Raw genomic sequence first — 21,990 nt, forward strand, 5'->3', positions numbered from 1 at the left:
ACAAGCTGTCACCAGGGGAAGCAACTACATGCAGTATATTGATAAGGCACATGAAAGCCAGAGTTTGTCTTAAAGAGTGCAAGCATCCATATATGTTTGAGGAGAGAATGAAAGTGCATGCTTTGCCACCAGAACAAAGGCAGTAAAGGCAAGGAGTTTTATTTATTTTTTTCCCCTTTGGAATAGGGAAAAGAGACTGCAGGACTTGCTGTGGGTACAAAGTGAAAGAACAGAAAAAAAAAACAAAACCCAAACACATGCAAACTTGAGGCTCAGGAGAAATATGCAAGCTGGGGAAGTGAGAAAAAAATTGATCAATGGTGACAGGAGAAGCTACTATCAGGAACCAGACAGAAATACAGGATACAACTTAAAGTGCCTTAGGGAAAGGAACAGAATCACCAAACGGGCATTACTTTTTCTAATGGGAAAACAAAAAGCCTGGAACAAAATGGGATGTACATGCAGTCAAGCTAGATCAAATGAAGACCTTGGTACATTCGGTATACAGACAGACCTCACTGGGAACACCAGAGACAAACGAACAGCTTCAATTCAAACGCCCAGTCTCAAAGCCAAAGAACCAACATGACTAAGCTTTACAAACAGAATTATGACCAGTGCTACACAAGGGCTTTGCAGAAAGAATATGTCAGTGTCAGGGATCTCAAGCAAAGCCTGTAGATCTATGACGAGAATAAGGAGAGCACAAGGGCACACAAAGTTGGTTGCTGGGTGGGGGGAATGCAAGGACATGCATGACTGGTTGTCAGGGTAGGATGGAGGCACAGGTAACATCAGAGGAAGGAAAGAAAGAAAGGACTACTGCACACCACATATTACTGGGATCACAGAGGCAAGAAGCCCCAAAACAAACCAAAGGCATGGGTGTTCATTGGATTTATGAGAGCTGTTTTGGAGAAAAAACAACAGATATATGTTTAATTAAGTACCTGTAAAAAGAGGAGAAAAAATGCTGCATGCATGGGGGGGGGGGGGGGGGGGGGGAAGCAGTCATGCATGCCTACACATAATTTCTTCAGGGCTGTAAAGGAAAACATTTAAGTGTTTGTGAGTGCGTGTGCATGCACAAAAGTAGTCACATGCAGCTGAATGGAAAAAGACCGAGTACTCACAATTTCTTTTCCAGGGAGAGCAAGTGCATAAGTGTGACAGTAGAACACCCAGAAATAATGGGAGGAGGTGAAATTAATGTAGAAAAATGTCCTTAATGCCAACTGTCATCTGTACGATTGATATGTCACTGAGGGACACTGAGCTATCCCCATTGAGACAGATCATGAATTTCAAATTGTAGATATAATTTATACTTCTCATGGTATTCAACTTGTAACACTTCATCAAGAAGGTTTTAAAAAGGAAGAATCAGATTACAACTTCTAAAACAAATGACAATTAAGGGACCCAATGGAAATGCAAATTAAGAAAAACTAAGGAGAAAGAAGGTAGTAATCAGACATCCAAAGAGGAGGAAGAAGAAAAATCACTCCTTTGTCTCTCAGTTACTGGAAATATACAGACAAAATAAGAGAAGCAGGAAAAACACTCTGGTTATGACAGATAAGAGAGATGAAGTTGAAGTAATACAGCTGAAGGGAGAGCAGAAAAGTTCAGTGCTTTGGTTCTCCAAAGGCTAAAACAACTATTTAAAAAAAAGGGGGAGGGGGTAAACTAATCCTGCAACGGGGCTAAACTGTAAGCCTTCCAAACCTCTAAATGCTGTAATACTGAAGGAGATAAAAACAAACCTCATCATTAAAAATAACTGTAGGTTACAATAATCTTAGGTTTTCTTCTACTGCTATTACAAATATTGCAGTTGAATGTGCAACTATTACTTTGATAGAGTGAATTTACTCTTTTAACTTTAAGTTATATCCAAGTAATAACAAATGCTGAGTATTCCCTTTCTTTGAAAGTAGCCAATTATTAGAAAGGGTTAACTGGCAATTATGGAGTGTCCACCATCCAGCAAGGATCATTAAGACCTCTAGAGCTAGAGCAGAGTTTTTACCCTACCATACCAGCTAAAGAGGGAACCAGTGACACTAATGTGAACATCCAGAGTCCCCCTTTGGTCAGCAGCAACACCAAAAATTACACCACTTATCACTATGCTCTGTTGCTAACAAGAAAGAAGAGGCAATACTTTTTGGTAAGGGTCAGGAGGAGCATAAGCTTATACACAGTATATTGTTGAAAAGAAAATATGCATTACTTCTTGGGGAAAACTGACATGACAAGTAAGTATGCACACAAGCAGTCATTTACAAAGGAAAGGGACCAAAATTACACACATGGTGTGTGGCACAGGAGGAAAGGTGAGCAATTCATAATGCTTTCGATGAAAGGAGGAAAGAGCATGCATGTTTGAGTGGGCAAGAAGGCCACAAGCACTTGGGGGAAGCAGTAGGAATGGAGGGGAAAAGGAAAGATGTATGCGTTCACGTTACAGGAAAAAAGGCAAGAGAAGAAACGCAAGACAAAAAAAAAAAGCAAACCTAGGAAATGAAAGAAGAAATTTTGTAGCTGTTGTAGAGGAGGAAATGTGAAAGGCAACAGATGCGCCTCCTTCAGTGGGTGGAGAATACTCCAGGAGAATTGATGCACCCAGTGAAAAGTGGAGAGAGCATACCAAACAAATTCCACAGGGATCACCCTTTTCCCTAGCAGTCCTTGCATGCAACCAAGTTGCAGAGTTAGTGGTCTGGTACCTTAGAAATGAAGATGCCTTCATCAGTGGGATCAAATGGATTTCCAGCATGACCTTTTGCTCCACCCCGGATGCTGATGCCCAGCTTTTCTCCTGGAGCCTTTTCAATACATATTTCCTGTAAACACAGAAAAGGTCTCCTTCTTTCTGGGTCAAGTTCAGACTGGAATTGTTGAGAAAACACTCCTAGTAGCTGGCCATATTCTAAATACCCTGAAAAGGACTTGAATTAGACCTTTCACTCATTTGGCACAGTTTATTCCTTTTGATGAGGCTCTGCCCTTTTCTGTATTTCTGTCTCCTGTTCAGGTCTGGTCTTTGAAATGAAATCTGATCATTCTCTGATCACAGTATCACCATGGGCATGGCAAGAGACCCTCCACAGTCGTCAACTGGATATATACTTACAAGAGACTGGATTCTGCCACAAGAGAAGGAAATTTCAACCAGAAGTTTGGTTGTATCCTAGTCCCAGACTTCCAGCTAGATAAGAAATTGCCTTCAAAAGTGATCCTTCTATAAAGAAGAGTGCGATTCCCACCAGTTCTCTTACTCAGAACCTACCTGCATACCAGGTGGTGGCGGATCTCGCCTTACTAACATAGTCAGCTCCTGGGTGTTGGAGAGCAGGGCATTCACTGCTTCCTGGTGGGTAGCATGGCGCAGGTCAATACTATTTACCTCCAAGATCCTGTCCCCTACACGGAGCCCACTGCGAGATGCCAGTCCACGGGGAATGACCTACAAAGAATCATTAATATTACAACTAGAGAGGGAAATTCCATCTCTCCTTGGAGAGGCACTGATTGTGTCCCTAGGCTATCCTCCAACATCCTCTGAGGCCTGTTTTGAATTCTCTCTCTACAGCCAAAGTTCCCCAAGAGGTAACATATCTGTGAACAGTGGCAAAGAATGAAGTAAGATTTGCTTTGAAGTGTCATTCGATATGTTCTTATATTCTCATATTAGCATTTTCATCTGAACCAATCCTGTGTCAGCTTTTCCATTATTTTGCCTGTGACTGTAACCAGAAGACAGCTTTCTCACAAGAACTCTGAAGGAACTCAGACGTTAAACTGCAGGGCTGTTGTCAGAAGTGCATCATCTAGCGTTACAAATGGCCACTGTACCAGGACTGACAGTGTCAGTACAACTCCAGTCCTCAAGAAGTGCTCTGAAGGGGACCGTGAGAGCTACAGAGTTACTAACCAAGAAACCTAACTTATATTCCTGGTAAAAAAAGAGAGTCAGCAAAGAAAGAGTAAGATCTGTGAGCAGGTGGATAAGCAGGGTTTGTTGGGAAAGAGTTATTTTGGCTTTGGCAAAAGCAAATCCTGCCTCATTGCCCTGCTGAAGCACTGTGAGAGAAACAATGAACATGTGAAGGAAGGAATCTGGTAGACATAACTTCTGGATTTCCAAACGGCCCTTGACAAGGTCTGAACCTAAAGGCTATTAGAGAAGCTGTGTCCACTGGATGGGAGGAAAGGCCATCTTAATGGACTGAAAGCTGGTTAAAGGAGAGGAAACAAAGGGCAGGGCTGGACAGCTGCTGCTCAGGACACAAAAGATTCACTGGTGGGGTGTCTGAGGGATTGGTGCGGGACTGGTGTTATTCAGCAAGTCCATCTGTGACCTGAAAAAGGTAGTGAACAGTGAAATCTCCAGGTCTGCAGATGATACTTTGCTGTTCTGAGCAGACAATACCACCCTGGTGGTGGGTAACTTCAAAAGGGGTCAAGAAAACTGGACAAAAAGACATGGCATGACCTTCAGCACAGACAATGAGTCTATGGAAAAACACTTTAAACCATGCACACACAACACTGAACTCAGAAACAGTAACTCAGGAAAGTTCCTAAAGACATTTTTGCATGTTCTCTGAAATCATGGGCTCCACATGCAGGAAGAGACAAAAAAAAAAGCCAACAAAATTTTGGGCATCATCAGAAAGGGTACTGAGACCAAGACAGACAGAATCACCCACATCTCCAGGACTGTTCAGTTCTCTGCTCCCAAAAAGGCAGAGCAGAAGGGGACTCAGAAATCACGCCAACTCTGCAAGGATCATGGTGACATGCCACAGGGTAAGGTCCCCAGCACCAGCCAGAGTACCCCCAGTGCTTTAGAGGAAGGATACAGCTTTCAGGGTGTTGGGCTACAGGGAGTGCCTGGGACCTCTCCCTGAGGCTGGTGGTGGCCTCACCAGTGGAAGGTGTGCTCTGATCAAGGTGCCAAGCTGGCAGGTGAAGAAGCTACAGGATGAGATGAGCATACTGGATAGCATCAGTGAAAATGAACAGGAAAACAACAGGCTCTTTGCAGAAACTATGGAGAGAGAAGAGGCCAAATCCCACGTTGTATGGAAGAAGGGTCAGCTAGGGGCTATGCTTAAACAAACAGCAGAGGCTCCCAAGCTGGGGAAGGCTGGGAGCTTGAGATTGTTGGCCACAGAGGGAAGAGTCCTTTTCTCTACTGACACGCATCTGAAAAATAGGTCTAGTGCCTTGTAGCAGATGAGGAGAGACAAACTACACAAAAAGAGGCACTGGAGCCATCCCAGAATGTACCACATGTCAGCACCAACAGGAAGCGTCAGGTGAAACCTACTGGAAAGCATTTCTGCAAGGCACAGAGGCACACATCTGTCAAACAGACTTGCTGTTTCAGGCAGCTTGTTGCTAGCCAGAGGCTTGGATCCAGTATACTGCGAAAGACAGCTAAGTCAGCACTGTGCCCTTGCAACAGTGGAGGGTGTAACCAGCGAGGTGAGGGAAGGGATCATTCCCCACTAATCAGTGCTTGTGATGTTGCATCTGGAGTACAAGACAGACACTGATAAACTGGAATGAGTGCAGCAGAGGGCCAAGAAGATGAACAGGGGTGTAGAGAATACATTGTACAAAGAGAGGCAGAGAGACCTGGGGTTTTTCATTCTTGAGAACAGAAAGCTAAAGGGGATGTTGCTGCTGTCTTCAACTACCTAACACAATGGTACAGAGAAAACAGAGGCCAGGCTCTTCTCAAAGGTACACAGTAGTACAGGGAAAGAGGCAAGGGATCCAAGTTGGAACAAGGAAAATTCTGACTAGATATTAGGAAGAAATGTTCACCATAATAGTAGTTAAACATTGGAAGAGGAGCCCAGAGAGGCTGTGAGATCTCTGTCTTTGGTGATACTCAGAACTTGACTAGACAAGGCCCTCAGCAAGCTGATCTAGGCTAGCCCTGTGCTTTCAGTGAGATCATATCACCTCTGCAGGTCCCTCCCAGCTTGAATGATCCTGTGATGCCACATCTTGAGAAGGACATAGTGGGGTTACAGAAGGTTGAGAGAAAGTCAACTAAAATAATGAGGGGATGGAGCAGCACCTTGCAAGAAGAAATGAAGGCCACAACTCTGGAGAGAAAGCTGAGGAAGGAGAATGAATAAGGTTTACAACACTGAAGGTAGTGCATAAGGTGAATACAGGACTTCTGTTTACCAAACTGGCAATACAAGAATGGAGGAGCACTCAGTGTAACCAGTGGGACATCGGTTTAGAGCAGATCAAAGACTGCTTCTTCAGGTGACAGGTAATGATGTTCTGGGACTTGCAGCCATGGGTGTTAGAGGAGACAGATTCAGCATGTCTAAGGGACAAGAGATGTATGGATGCAGAAAGGGCTAGGCAGGGATGTCCTCTCTAACATCCCTAATCCAATGAGTGTGAATGTGCAGGATTGCAAAGGGAATGAGCTGCATCAAGTGGCTGGCTTGTGTGCTGGCTCTAAATAGCATCAGCTAATGCCACTACTGGAAAGAGAATGTTGGGTTGAAGGACACTGGCCTAAATGCAGAAAAGCACTTCTGTTTTTCCTTGCAGTTACACATTCATCCCACTAACACTTTCTGAGTAATGACTGGTTTTCCGAAATGCTTGCACCTTTCCAGGATTCATTAAAAGCTAACAAAAGCTCAGCAATTTCAAAAGCTAACTCTGCCTAAACAGTTCAGCATGAATTATACAGGTTTGCAGGCTTTTACATGCCACTTAGATTTCTACAACAGCAGCAGTATGTCTAGTATAAGCTAACTCTTTACATATGCATGCATCCCTCCCCCATCCCATTTTTTTTTAAATCTATACTGTACTTCCCAGACTCTTGCATCAAAATCCTTCATCTTCACCCCAATAATTAAACAGCTCAGGAGTGTCCACTGCTAGGCTGCTCACACAGGACTTTACCTTTGAAATGAAGACACCTGGTTCATGAATCCCAAATGGATGGCTTGAATGGTCACTGCCTCCTACAATGCTGAGTCCCAGGGGACCACCTGCTTTTACAAGGTGAATTTCCTTGAGGGAACAAGAAGTAGAGTCAAAGGGAATAAGGGATTAAGGAATAAGGGTCCCCATAAGGACAACAAACAATGAAAAACATAGAGTCAGGGATGTTTTGCATAAGCACAAGGTAAGTACCCACAGGACAAGGGGGCTCCCCATTACTTCTCAATGCCTCAATAACACAGTGGGCCAGCCCTCATCAGACTACCAATTTTTCAAATGAAAAATACCCAAGATTACACTATCCCATATTCCAACAGACAGACTCACCTCAATGGGATATTGATCCTCCAGGCCTTTAGACAGATGGTTCCTTTGCAGTGAAGGCGTCTCCTCCGGTGGGCTCTCCCCATGGCTGGGAGGCGGTGGTGGGGAGTGCATGCGCACTCGTGGCACACCTGGTGAGTCTCCCTCGCTGAGCTGCTCTGCACCCTCTCTCTCTACCAGCAGCACGATGGTGGGGGAGGATGCGGTAAGCAGCGCTACTGCCTGATCATGCCTGGCTTCTGTCATGTCTACCCCATTGATCTAGAACAACCCGCAAACTCAGTGTCAGACCATCACCCGAGTACACCCTGTCATTTTAAGCACTTAGCCAAGCACCCTAAGGGACCCCATTCTGCTGGAACACTGCTCCGTCTCAAAAGCCTGCTCCTCAAAGCACTTTGTAACTTACCCCACTCCTTCCTATCCGGCAAAGAGACACAGGCACCTGCTCATTCCCACCTGACCACAATCCTCTTCCTAGACAGCTTACCAGCCCCTTTCCCACCTTCCCTGTACACCTCCAAGCCCTAACAGCATCAGTGATGCTCCAGGGGACCATACGACCAAGTACAATGCCCCACCTCCTGGAGCACTACAAACCTAGCTATTGCCTGGACTATGTTGTGGCTCGACATTACCAGGAGAGTACCCATCACTCCTTCTTGGCTTTGCATTCCAGCTTTCCTACTGGGTCACGACAAAAGAAGCCCAAGAGGTTGCATTAAAGGAATGGGTCGTCTTGTGGTACCAGTTAAAGATATAATGCTTCAGATAAAGAGGTACTTCCAGTACATACAGGGAAGCAGCAATGCCATTCATACAAGGCATGGAAGAGAACTCATCTGAAAAAAAACTGTATACTATTCTTATCCTTCACACACAAAAAAATTATCTGACATAAGTTAACAAGATGTGCAGAGAAAAGCTGCTATGACAGGCAGGGGAACAAAGAGCCTTTCCTACAAAATTAAGATTTAAAACAGCTTGCCTAGAAACACAAAGGACCAGAAAGGATGCGACTGTTCTCCTTGAATGTATGAGGGACAGAATATTGAGAGGACAGCTAAGCTAGAAGAACACTACCAAAAAGACAAAACTTGCCATTAAAAAGTTGAAGCTGAAAATTAACAGGTTTCTAGTCCTTAGGTTCTGGAAAAGCTTTCCAAAATGAACAATGAGGACATGAAAAAAACAGCTGTTAAGATGGAGTTTGATCAGCTACAAAATAAGAACGTGACTTTGTAACAGGCACAGCAACTGGATTTTGTAGCCTGATTCCTCACTGTCTGATTCCTAGAAACATTACAGTTACTCCCCAGCTCCTTCCAAGAAAGCAGTTTCTGGACAAAGCTGACTGCACATGGTCTGACAAGGCTTTGTCCAGAACCTCCGTAAACACCACCGCCACCGTCACCCGACCTGCCCCATCCCATCCACAGTCAAGTGTGCTACTCCCCTTACGACATGGAAGAAGATAGGCAAGACAGCCCTATGCTGTGTTGGACACAAACAGGAAACTCTCAGCCCCACAGCATCTCCTCTATTCAGAGGATTGTCCCCAAAGGGACACCTTTGACACCAACCACAGAGGACGAACAGATGGATGTGAAGGCATGCCAGCTTGCACATGCATGCAGGAAGAGGAAGGATGTAAAGGTACCTGGGTAATGGCTGCTGAGCATAAGAGACAAAGCAATAAGCAGGAAAGAGAATAAATTAAACATACAGGTGCACAAACCTTAATGAAATGCAGATAACAGAGACAAGACTCAAGACACTCATGGATGGATCATTAAAGGAATCACTCAAATGGTAACGTTAAAGAAGTGCGACCAAAAACTTGGTAATCAATATGCAGAGGAAATCAAGATTAACATGGGTTATCAGAACAGCTCTCACGGGAAAGAGAAAACTTGCTACAGGAAGTTTTAAGGGCGATTGTGGGAACGTGCAAAACTTATTATGGGATGTTTAGCAGAAGGATCACAGGTGGGAAAGAGGAGTGGCCAAGGAGGAGAGGGGAGGAACAAGCATGGGAAAACAGAGAGGGTGGAGAATAAAAGAGGGTGGAGAATAAAAGAGGCAGATCACACACAAGCAGTCTGCTGGTCGGTATGCTTGTCTGGCCAAGCCCTGTGCCTGATCACCATAGTCTGCTCTATCTTTTTATCAAACTCTATTTGTATTTACTGTGCAAGTTTGCTCTCTATTCTGGGTATGTGTGCAAGATCTACTAGTAAAATTCAGGTTGGACTAGCCAGCAAGTAGGAACCCAAATCGTGGAAAGACCCAACAGCTGGCCCAGAAACTGAATAAAAGGCTCAGGGTCTGACCAAAGAGCCTTGAAGAACTTGACGCTTGGGCCAGAGACTGAAGAGACCTGCAAACATGAATATTTATGTGAGCTGAGTGAGGGACTATATGTGCATGTTCCACTAGCAAACCTTAAACCTGATTAGCCAGAGGGTAGGAACAGGGTTAAGTTGTCTGTGTTGTTCATGCCCTATGAGGACTGTTTTGTGTTTATGTGTGCACCTGTAAAGGTACTGCCCCCCTTCTTGTCTGTGTAAATCTGTGGCCAGCCATGTCTGCAGTGTGTTTCATCTTTGGAATCTGCACTTAGCCTTCCTGATGGCTGGACCTGGGAATGGGGAAAAGTGGCAGCCTTGTGTCCAGTGGACTGGGAAGGGAGGATCCCCTTGGGTCCTCCCATCTGCCAGATACACCAATTTTTAACAAAGATGACATGCAGAAGAGACTTGGCCCTTAGGTTCTTATCACCAGATCAAGGCCCAACATACACCACAGACAGACCTGCTGTAGCAGCATACACTCTTGACTTCACACATTCCCCTCTATTATTTTTCTGCCACTGACAAGAAGATGAGAATGGTCAGACTTGGTCAGACCACAAGTATACAGTGGTACTTCCCCAGACTAGTGAACATGACACAGGAACCCCCTGAGTCAGAGGTATATCATATATAACAGCCCTTGATGGCATTTTCCTCATTAACTTCTCCATTACCTCATGATGCCTTCCCAGCTTTTGGACAGCTAGTTTTCAGTGGCCTGTATCGCCATGTCTCTGCTTAGCAAGAGAACAAGGCCAACCAGTGCAGCTCAGCTATCTACGTGCCCAGAGGAAGGGAAAGAGTGTCATCTGTCCTTTCGCAGCTCTACACATTTTTCTGTGTGTCAGGGAGTTATATTACTCTGGCAAATTGGCAAATTTCTTAGTGATCAGACTGCTCTCATTAGGACCACCATGTCTCGCCTGCTGCTACTACTGTCCTAAATCTCCCCCAGAATCAGTTTTCTTCAGTCTACTCCCAGTTCTATCCCAAAAGACTAGCTGCCCTTAGCCACTGCTCCCAATCCTGCACCCTCCCTGCTAGATTCCCATCCCACAATTCAAACTCTCCAACATTCCCCCCTTGCAGCTCCCCGCCCCATGTCTTCCACTACCAAAATGACTCTCAAGATGCCTGTCATGACTCTCAAGACACACTAGAATATGGGGAAAGCTGGAGAGTTAGTAGTCAATCACTGGTGAGTTTTGTGGGGTGTTAACTTTGAAGAGAGATCGAGGCTGGGCTCTTCAATCCATGTACTCAAAGCTCCCTTAAGAAAGTAAAAGGAGCTATCCCAGTCCTTCCCCTGCAGAGAAGTCCAGGACGATTTAGAGCACAGGGGAAGAGTATGAAGCTGTGCTGTATTTCTTTTCCTAAGAAAACAAAAATTCTTTGGCAAAGTGAGAACTGAGGCATGACTAGGAGACTCTGGCTTTGGAAACGGGCTTCTGCCTGCTGGAACTATGAAACCGCCTGTATCCTAATGAGGACCCTCCTGCTTTCCCCATGCAGATACCAAGGAACACATGCAACCTGCACTGCACATCCCAGGAATCATCATATCCTGAAAAGCTTTCCAATAAAAACGGGCAACCACTGCTTCAGAAGAGTTGCGGTAAACAGGGAATTTATGCGATGCTATGTGGGCACAGCTTTGAAGTGAACAGACACTCTCTCAGCATCAGTATCACTGGGCCAGGGCAGCCTCACAGCTCTAACCTAGCACCAGATTTCAACCAGAGATGGAGCGAAACTCACACAGCTGCTCATGCATCTCTTACAGCAAGCAGATATTCTCGAGGACAAATATCACCAAGAAGATATGAGAGGCCTCAGGATGTAACACTACCACTCCATGGATATCATACTTAGCAGTGAACCCACAAGCAGGAAAGGCAGAATGGCAACTGCTGCCAGGAGGCATGGCTGCTGGAGAAGCGACAGTCAGACACTTGCTGGAAGGCACAGAAGTTACGTGAATAGTCCAGACTAGGTAAGTGTTCCGCTGGAAGATAATAATTTGTCCCTGCTTTCATCATAACTGAGCACAAGATTTGAGCTAAACCTGATGCTCAGCACCAAACCTTTTATGACTACACACGCTTCAGCACAGGTAACATCCTTGAGAGCAGAGGACCAGGCTCTCAAGCATGGACATATTTCCTACCTATGCAATAACACTGCACTCATCATTGCAGCGAGGTGTGTCAGAGAACTAATGACAGCAAGGCCTTCATCCACATTAAAATCTAACAAAGGCCCTGAGTTCTGTAAGCCCTGAGCCCATACATTGCAGTCTGAAGACACTGCAAGCTATTACTAGGGAATTAGATCTGCTTTTCCTATGAAGCTGCCCACAGATATAAATAGAGCTGCTAATGGGGGGTGGAAGCAGATTTGACTTTTAACTCTATTCTGAGATCTTGTGTTTCCTTCTTGCCACAGGTAGAGCAAATCAACACCACATGATAGGCTGTGTGCCTGCAATTACGCCTCTCAGTCATGCCTCTGTACCAGTGCAGCATCAAAAGATGAGCAAAACCAAAATAATTTAGGCTATCTGGCAACAATCAGGGTCAGGGCTTGATTTTGGGAGGAGGGAGGAGCACTAGCAAGGAGGGAGAGATGCTGTACCAGTTCAAGTCTCCTGCCAAGATACGAATGTCAGACCTGGGTCAGAGCTCCACTAAAATTTTGTGCCAGAGCAAATACAACACAGCCCCCAGCCTAGGGATAGAGCAGACAGAAGCCAGCACTGACAAGGCTGTATCAGTGTTTACTCACGCCAGCTCTGTGGTAACACGTGCTCTTACCACAACAGCTGGATCAGAAACCCACCACCAGCACCAGGATGCAGGAGCTTTCACTCGGAGGCAGCATGCGAGCTTGGGAAGAGGGTCAGGAGACGCAGCAGACTCTCCCCGCAGGAGGGGGAGCAAGTGACACATTAGGCAGAGAGACTTGAGGTTAGAGGCAGCAGTGAGATCCATACCACTGGCACAAATAGGAAGGGAAACTGGGGCCGGAGCTTCAAATAAAAGCAGGGGGAAGCACTGTGGTATGCCCTGCCCAGCTCCATACCATCCTGAGGCAGCTTCCCTCCACTTCAGCCTACGCTGACCCCTGCCACCCTGCTCTCCACAGGGAGCCAGTCACCTGTGCCCCAAAGGGCTTCCCTCCCCACACACCGTGCTGTGGCAGAGCCCTCAGAGGCTGTCCTACAAGGCTCTGGAGGGACACCAGGCTAGGGCAGTGCCGTTGTATCATCTCTCTCCAGTACAGCCTGGACTGCCACATGCCGTTCCCGTGGGAAGAGCTCTCATGCAGCGCTTGGGGAAAGGGGAGGCATTAACTGCACCCACCACCAGTCACAGGCAGGGGTAGAACCACCAAGATTAAATGCTCTCCCAGAAGGCCCAGGAGCTGAAAAAACAATCTCCAAAATCCAGCTTCAATGGCAGAAAAACAGCCCCTGTATGAGGAAGGGCAGGGAGTCGAGTCAGACCCCTTCCCTGCACACCCACACTCACCGAGATGACCCGATCTCCTACATGCAGGATTCCGTCCCGATGGGCTGCACCACCCTCTGCAATCCGTGAGATAAAGATCCCCTGAAACACAGTCAGAAGGGTCAGAGCAGCCTGTGCTTCCCCTCACCAGGGCTTGGCTTTCCAGAATCGTTCCTGGACACCAGGCAGGTCTCAGCCCCTTCCCCTTTGCAGACCCCTCCCCTGCCCTGGCACTTCCCATTTGTTCCTCACTCCACACAAACCCTCTTCTGCTTCTAGAGCCACCTGCAAAACCTCCAGCTGCAGCAAAGCCTTCATGTGGCCGAGAGCCCAGAATATATGTCACGAGGACAGCAGCAAGATTAAATGTCACTGGCAGGGATTGTGAGCCCCAGCCTCACCTCCTTCTGAACTTCTCTCCTTCCCCAACTTGAGAGTAGATTCTGTCTCTCAGAGCCTACCTGGCCCACCAGCCCAGGGCTTTACTGCACTGCTGCATGCCCATGGGTGAGGAAGACCCTGCGCTGCTCCTGCAACTAGTGCCGAGACTCAGGGATCAAGCACCTTCCTTCCCAGGGAATAATTACTGACCGTGTCACCAGCCCGGTAGGGTGTGGAGCCTTTGCCACCAGCAATGCTGAAGCCCAGGCCCTTCTCATTGCGCATAAGACAGGTGGAATATCTCTCTGTGGGGGGTGCTCCCTCAGGTCGGTCTGGGAAGCGCAGACCACCTCGCCTCTCACGAGGGCTGTAGTCATCCTCAGGGCGCAGCGGTGTAACAGTGATGGCATTCTCTGGCTCCACCATCCGCTCCCGCAGAACTGTCATGGAGACAGAGCTTCCTGATCCACGCAGAGCTTCCACTGCCACGTGATGCTCAGCACAGTGCAGGGACACGCCATTCACCTGGGGACAGACAGAGCCAGGCACAACCCTTAACCTCCATGGGGAGTTCTTCCAACAGCTGCACAGACAGCTCCAGCCTTAGCAACTGCTGCCCAACGGAAGCACAGCTCATCCCCTGCAGAGCTGGGTCGACACCTTGTTCCCACAGGGGTACCCAGACCTCACCTGCTGCCTGCAAGGGAGCTTCCCTGCACTCGTACAGCACAGGAGGCTCCCATGCTGCCTGTCCCAGGCCAGGGCAGCCCCTGCCAAGCACAGTAAAGGCCCTTTCAGAGGAATTCTCCCCCCACAGGGAGCTCCAACTTCCCTATCACCTGTATCATCCCTGCAGGCAACAAACTCCCAGGCACATAACCACTCACCCAGAACTATCTCCCCTAACAAATCTCAGTACAACTCAGGTCGACATAACTTCTTGTTCACCTTGAAGAAGGACATCTACCTCCTCATACCCTGAAACACTCATTTCCTTCCCCTCCATGCAAAACTAGTAAAGTACTTGCAGGGAGGACACCAGGTTCTGCAGCTCTCAGGGAAGCAACCTGATTCCTTCCACTCTTGCTTCCCTGATTTCAGGAAAAAAGTACTACTACATCAGAAGACTGAGGAAATGCAAAGTGGGGGCCCATGAAGCTGAAGAATCTTCTTTTCATAGCAGCTACCTCATTTCATATTAAGACACACTTACAGGAAAGATTGCCTGGCTCTCAGCCTGAAAACTAGATGTTCAAATCTATTTCCTCCACTTCATGGCATTTAGGGTTTCTTCCCATCATGGCCTTCATTACCAAGCAATGCTCTGTATCCCTACTCTAGTGGTAACAAGGTATTCCTTACAATTCAGAGCCAATAAGGATGGAACCCAAGTCTGATGTGCCTCAGCCACATCTTACTTGTGGACATAACACAGTCTTTTAGAATGAATACCACAAATCTCTGAGTTATGTTGTGAGGGTACATCCACTCTTGCAGGAGGCATAGATGAATGGGCATCATGGGAAGTGAATCAGAAGTGAGAAAAAAATAGTCTTTCCCCAAAGCTGTAACTGAGGAGGGACCTACTTTATATGAAATAGTAAGGTGCCATGAATGTAACTGTTGGGAAAGGGAATAATCATTCATCTCTCAAAATCTTCAAGATCTGACTCCCTTTTGGAAGTCATTCTGCAGCAAAATGCAGTATGATGCATGCAGCACAAGGATGCTCAGTGACACTTAAGGCCCTAAAACACACAAGAGGCCAGGCTAGATCAAATGCATATTCCTTTTTGGACTTCATGGAATTATCAAGACAATCCTATGATAACTGCAGAAGTGAACAAGGTAACTTCTGAAACTCCAGAATCAAGTTTTTCTCATGAAGCAATATAAAAACTTCTAGTTACAGAACCATATAGCATTTATTTGACTTCTACCATGATCAATGCCAGGTAAGTGGTGAGAAAGACTGGAACACCTACTCAGGCAAATGCCCGGGCCTCCACGGCTAATATGTAGGCTACAGTGAGTAAGAGTGCATGAGGTACCTAGAGACACCACACCAGATCGCACAAACACAGGCCAGTGCCCCAAATACAGACCACTTATTCCTCTGATCTCTGTCTAGTACTGTAGTGACATCTATTCCCTCCATAGTGCAATCAATCCTTCCTCAAGTGCATCTCAATCCTGTATGATCAATCATGTTTTTAAATAATTTGAAGACAGGCAAGTATGGCATATGGCTGGCTCCATGGTTAAGAAGTTATCTTACAAGGTCCCACACAGGAAAGCAGATGTGTAAAGGCCAGCTGGTGAGCCTGTTGGGGATGTGGGCACACACTGCTGAGTGTTTCTTCCCAACTGCATCATGCAACACTTCAGAGTTGGAGAAGAGTGAACGCAGGAGCAATTTCTGTCCTTACAAAGCAGCAAAAGATTAAAGGTAATGTGAATTAAACAATCAGCTCTTTGAGCCAGGGGAATTTTGTTTTGCTTTTGCACAGCTTCTGATGCTTAATTTGGCCTACAAACTAGCGCGATGTAAATAAATACCAAACCATACTTCTCCCTCCACTCTCAAGTCATTAGAAGCATTTACGTCTTCACAGTAGCCAGGTTCTTACCTCCAGAAGCTTGTCCCCAACACGAACCCCTGCACGAGCTGCAGGACCCTCTTCTGACACACGGGAAATAAAGATGCCCTGGAAACAAAACTACCTGTTAGAAGAGGTGGAGCCCATTCCTCAACCCTCCAAAGTGTAGAGAAACCACTCTACCCCATTCAACGTAAGGGAAAGGGGAAATCCCTTGGCAATCCTGTACCCTGGATGTGGGGACAGGACAGCCACATCACCCCATTCAGGAGCTGGTAGAAAGGGGAAAGAAATCCCACTGCAGGGCTACCCCACAGGTGACAAAAGGGAAAAGGGGATGACACTTTAATCCTTTTCCAGTGGGACGAGAACATGACGCAGCTGATGCCACCACGTGTGGAATACAACCACATACTCTTTGCCTTGTGAGTCCTGTACATCAGGACACAGATTGGAAAGAAACAGCTGTTCTCAGTGCTGCTCTCTGCGGTCAGCAGCAGGAAGGTACAAGTTGTGCTCCAGAGACAAGAGCCTGCTCAGCCCTGCCAGCCTCCTGCTTCGGGGTGGGTTGTGGGCTGCTCCCACCTTGCTCTGAAAGCCCAGCCAGCCACAAAGCTGATACATACGGACATCCAACCTCCAGCTACAGAGAACGAGTCCCTGAAAGTGGGTGCTTCAATAATTATACAGTCCAGGGTCTTACCTCATCATCACCCTTATAGGGGGTGGAGCCCTTGCCCCCTGCGATGCTGATGCCCAGCCCCCCCGTCTGCCGCACGATAGTCAGTGTCAACTGGAAGCAGAATGGACACAGGTAACAGGTCAGTGCAGGCCGGGAGAATGCCCAAAACGTCTTGAAGAGCAAGGGATGACTACTTAAAGAATAAGCACAAGAGTATAAACTTTATCTGCATGCATCTGCTCACATATTTGTGTAAGCTGTGGTATGCATGCCTCAGAGGCACCAAAGTCACAATACATTTAAACAAACAAATCCTTTTTCACAGTTGAGTCCTGAACCATATCTCATGACCAAGAGTCAGTTTGCCTGTAATGAACACATCAGAACAAGATGTCCACCACAAAGTAAACTGAGCAGCAGTGGGATGGGACTGGATAAAGAAACAGGGATAGTGTTCACATCACAGCCCAGCTCTACCACATGTCTCCCTTTGGGGTGTAATTCCATACAACTACTGGGAGATTGAGGGTCACCCCAACGTAGCATGCAGTAACAAGAATGACACCTCTTCAAGAATACCCTGGACAGATACTTGGCTTTGCTCTATTGATGGAAATCAGTGCATGATTCCAGAAAAGCCATCTGCTTTGTCCAGCTGGCTCCTTCCTCTTCTCCCCTCTGCACAGGCGGGCTCAGGATTGTAGCTGTGCAATTCAGAAGTCTCTTCTCCTTCCTATCTCCCACCTCTACATACCAAATTATGCCCACTTCCAATAGCAAAACTTTTGGTCAAACTTGAACCGAAATTGCTTGTATTTAGGACACCAGCATAAACTGTTCACGTTGCCCCAGCCATGAGAAGGAAGACAGGGAGCATGTGGTAGGATACAGGGAAGGGAATGGGATAGATAGGACTCTCTCAGGGATCTGTCAGGGCCAAGGACCAAGGAGCTGGTGAAGTAAGTGACAGAAATGTACATAGACTCCTGGAGAGAACCAAATTTGCTGTCCTCCAGATGTCACTTCTCTGGAAACAAAGTCCAGAACAGAGAGCGGCTGCTGCAGAGGTGTCTAGCTTCAACATCAGGTCCGCTTGGCCTAGGCTGGGCCACAGTGTGGGCAGCAAAAGAAGCAGGAGACCTGCTTTCCTTAACCCCTCCCTTCAAATCCTTCTTCACTTTCTACAATGACAGAAGCAACAGCCTGTGGGGCTTCACATTCTCCCAAGTTTAAAACAAAAAACAAAACCAAAAAACCACCACAGGAAATGCAGAACTAAAATGAGGTCCCTTGCCATTTCCTTTGGTGCTCAGTCTAGAGTGTAGCAGAAAGTTGCTGGGATCTCCACAAGGAAATCCCTGATTCTAGACAGACCATAAGCACATTGTCTCTGGTGCAAGACCTAGAGACTGAGTAAAATCCAAGTACTGAAAGACAAGGATTATTCAGGTGAGACAGAGAAATGTGGTAGTCATGAGATAGCATTGCATGTCATTGATAGCACACTTTAAAACCAGTTATAGATTAGACTAACGCTTCTTGCATGAAGAAGTCTATTAGGATCTAACTAGTCAAATACCACTTTTTTTCTTTCAGTCTCACTGGATTTCAGTAATGCTCTAAAGACTTATATCTATATTCAACACAAAAACTTCTAAAGATGATGGAAAACTAGGTCTCCAGACAAGGACTAGAGAGTATTTTAATAACAGGATCCAGGTATTTCCAAGTAAGATAGCTGATGGTTTTGCTCAGTGCCTGAATCAATAGGACAGGATTGCTATTTTTGACAATGAACGAGGAATATACAATGTCACTGGTTACAGAAAGTCACTTTCAGTTGCACAGTAAGTTGATTGTGTAAACTAACCGAAAGATAAACAACAAAACCCATGGATTTCACAAATTCATAGAAACCAGACTGAAAATACGGGGAAATTTGCCAGAAAAGTCAACTGGACTGAGGGTTAAGAATCTTATGTCTATCAACATACACTGAAAAGGCAAAACACCAAGGAGGAACCAGACCTAATTAAACTTAAAGACACTACTAGAACAACAGCAAATGGGCTTGAATTGGACATAAATATATTTAGGCTGGAAAGAAGATTTCAAACTCCCAAAGCAAATTAGTTCTCCCATAAAAACAGTGTGGTAAGGAACTGAACTGGTGAATGTTTGTTCGAAGTCTATGAAAAGAATAATTGACATGAACATGAACCTGAGAAAGAAGGAACTGGATCCAGTAGCCTATAATGGCCTTTCAGTTTTATATTCAATAGTTCACATTACAGTCCGGACACTGCTTTTTGCACTAAACCAGTAAGTTACTTCTTCCCAAAAGCACATCTGTCCTAAGGCTGCTTCAGAGCTGCCTTGGCTTCCATGATGTCTAGACTGATACTCCAGAAACACAGCAAAGAGCTGCCCTAACAGCAGGGACAGCACAGCTTCCACCCCTGCAACCACTCTTGCCATTGACTTTCCTGGGTATTTTTCTCTTCTGGCATTTTTTCCCATAGAACAGGGATCCACCCGCAGCCCAGAAACAGCTCATCTCAGACATAACAACTGATCTGTGATACTCCCCACCTAGAAACATGCTGCTGAACCGATTCTGGCTCCTTCCTTTGCAGAAAGGGCAAACCTTCATTAAGTGGGCAACATATCCAGGGTTTCTTCCTAGTTCCTCCCAGACAAGAATCCATGCCCTCCATAGAAAAGTGCTACTGTGGAAGGAGAAAAGTGGGAAAATTGAAAAAGCTGCTACTCCAGCCTAGAGTTGTCATCTCCCTGAACTCCCACTGGAGACTAGGAGGAAACCCATTTATCATTGATGGCACCAACGCGTAAGCCAAGGAAGGAGTTACATCTGCCTCCCCTCTCCTCTATCCCCCTCAGTCCCACCTGTGTTTCTGCCTGTATGTCTCCAAGGAACACACTCAAACAAGGACTGATTCCATCTCAACCTATTTTTCATACATTTTTAATATACCTATCTTTTAACAAATTCGCTTGATCCTGCAAGATTTTCCAACTTGCAGTGAGTAAATGTATACCATTCTGGAGAAACTAGAAACGTTGCACACATGGACAGGCTTACTTTTCAGTAGCAGCCAGGGATATCTGAGTATCGCACAACAGAGTTGAAATGGTATTCAATGCTGTGCCTTGCAACTGCCAGCCAAGGATTTTTGCAACTTGCTCTTGGCAGGGGCAGAGCAGAGACAGCGGCAGCAAACTAGACATTCACAGGATTCAGCTGCCAAAGCATGGAGCTGTTCTACTGCAGAACCTGCTGAAAGACCAAGCTGTTCCTCCAGACATACCCAAGGGTGTGGGGGTCTAAGGGCTTTATTTCCAGAAGGCAGCAAGTTTCTGCACGCACAGGCATCTTTTTATAACTTGCTATACATCTGGAGGCATGTAAGTGTCTAATCTCTGCACTTACATCACTTGAAACTTTAAATGAGACTGGATTGTCAACAATGACACAGAAAACGCAAACATGCGATAAATACTTCTGATTTGTATTTGGACAGAAGCATGATGATGTACATGCAACACATGAAGGTGATGAATCACACTTCACTCCAACAGCAGCTGAAGAATCCATTTAGTATCATCAATAAGGAATAACCATTTTAAAAGTCAAAAGGACTGGGTAACTTGTACCCACGAGTCCTATCAACTGACTGAGATCTCTGATATGCTTATAGAGCATTTCTAAAATTCTGGAATCTTGATACCCTGAAATGGCATTTACATTGTGCTGTTAGACTAAGAGATTACACAGGATGATGCCTGTAACTATCAGCTCCTCATCCTAGCACCAATTCCAGAAAAGTAACTGAAGAACATGCATGCCTCTTATCAGGCACACAGAAATAGCACTCATGCCAAACAACTGAATTTTATGAAAATTATGTCTCTCAAAAAACAAACACACCTCTATTTCATTCTTTGACAAGAGGCCAAACTTGTCTGATAAAGTAATAGTAAAGATTTAATAAGCAGACTTTTGTAAAACATGAAACTTGTTATCACAAGACATTCTTACTGACATCATATGATGCTGGTTTCAGGTGTATATTATACAAACTAAGAACTAGCAGAGGTCAAGTACTACTCATCAGCGAAGAACCAAGAAGTAGGGTTCTGCTGATTGCATCAGGCCTGATCTTATTCCAAATCACTGACGGTAAAAATGTTAATAGTCCCATATGAGGGGAGGTTAGGTACCTTCAAATATGGGTGGGGGAGGGATAGACATCTGTTTGTCTTCTCACGCCATTAATAACTTTATCGGAAATTATTATTCCATGTTTGTAACAACAAAGGAATTAGAGATACCCAATGAAATTTCAGCAGCAGGCTTAAAAAAATGCTTTTTAATATAAAGCACAAGTAAATTACATAATTTATTATCACTAAATACTCTGAAACTAAAATGTATAAAAGGGATTGGAGAGATCAGACAATTTCATAGACAGCAACTCCACTGTGTCTAGTACAACAATATGAACAGTCCAGAAATCCTGAACTACAGATTGCAATGACCTGGGAAACACCAGTGAAAGGATCACCATGTCTCACTAAGGTCTGTGCTTCCTAGTCCCCGAAGAAAGCCCCTCACACCCACCATGAGAGACGTCTTTACACAGACATCACATTCAACTCTGTGTGTCCTTTTTCCAGGAACACCTCAACAAAAGAGAGGGTACTTACATAGCACATAAATGTGAGAGACACATAGGAGTTCAGGAGCCAGAGGCACTGACTCACCAGGAAAGATTAGAAGAGCTAAATCTGTCTGGCTTCAGTAAGCAGTAACTCGTGAGGACAAGGGGATAGGCTGAAAATATCAGTGACCAAATGGAAGGTGGGAGATTACTGCATGAGCTGTTGAGAACTAAATTGAACTAAAAATGAACAATGGAAAAGGGTACATGAAGGAAAGATCCTGCCCTGGCAGAGCAGCAGCCTGCTGGGTATGAGCTGAACATTTTCTGGCTCTGACGTTATTTCTTCCTCCGTTCAGATGGTTTTTCAGTTACCAAGGGAATGGATACTTGCAAGGCAGAGATGGTAGGGTACAGATCAGAGGAGTCAAGCACTTTACTGCCTTCTTACTA

The 21,990-nt window shown here is 45.7% G+C and overlaps 1 protein-coding gene across 45 annotated transcripts in view; it reads right to left on the bottom strand.

Moving 5' to 3' along the window:
- The window catches only part of SCRIB (scribble planar cell polarity protein), a 123,726-nt gene that overhangs the window by 51,165 nt on the left and 50,571 nt on the right, over positions 1–21,990 (bottom strand). For all 45 annotated transcript variants that reach the window (XM_075490309.1, XM_075490305.1, XM_075490303.1 and 42 more), the window contains 8 exons: positions 16,877–16,966; positions 16,204–16,281; positions 13,784–14,098; positions 13,214–13,294; positions 7,333–7,590; positions 6,964–7,074; positions 3,299–3,475; positions 2,736–2,852 (listed from right to left, as the gene is read on the bottom strand). In XM_075490309.1, the coding sequence (XP_075346424.1) occupies positions 2,736–2,852; positions 3,299–3,475; positions 6,964–7,074; positions 7,333–7,590; positions 13,214–13,294; positions 13,784–14,098; positions 16,204–16,281; positions 16,877–16,966 (1,227 nt within the window). The remainder of the gene's footprint in view (positions 1–2,735; positions 2,853–3,298; positions 3,476–6,963; positions 7,075–7,332; positions 7,591–13,213; positions 13,295–13,783; positions 14,099–16,203; positions 16,282–16,876; positions 16,967–21,990) is intronic.

This window comes from Mycteria americana, unplaced genomic scaffold, assembly GCF_035582795.1.
Source record: "Mycteria americana isolate JAX WOST 10 ecotype Jacksonville Zoo and Gardens unplaced genomic scaffold, USCA_MyAme_1.0 Scaffold_53, whole genome shotgun sequence".
NCBI lineage: Eukaryota > Metazoa > Chordata > Aves > Ciconiiformes > Ciconiidae > Mycteria > Mycteria americana.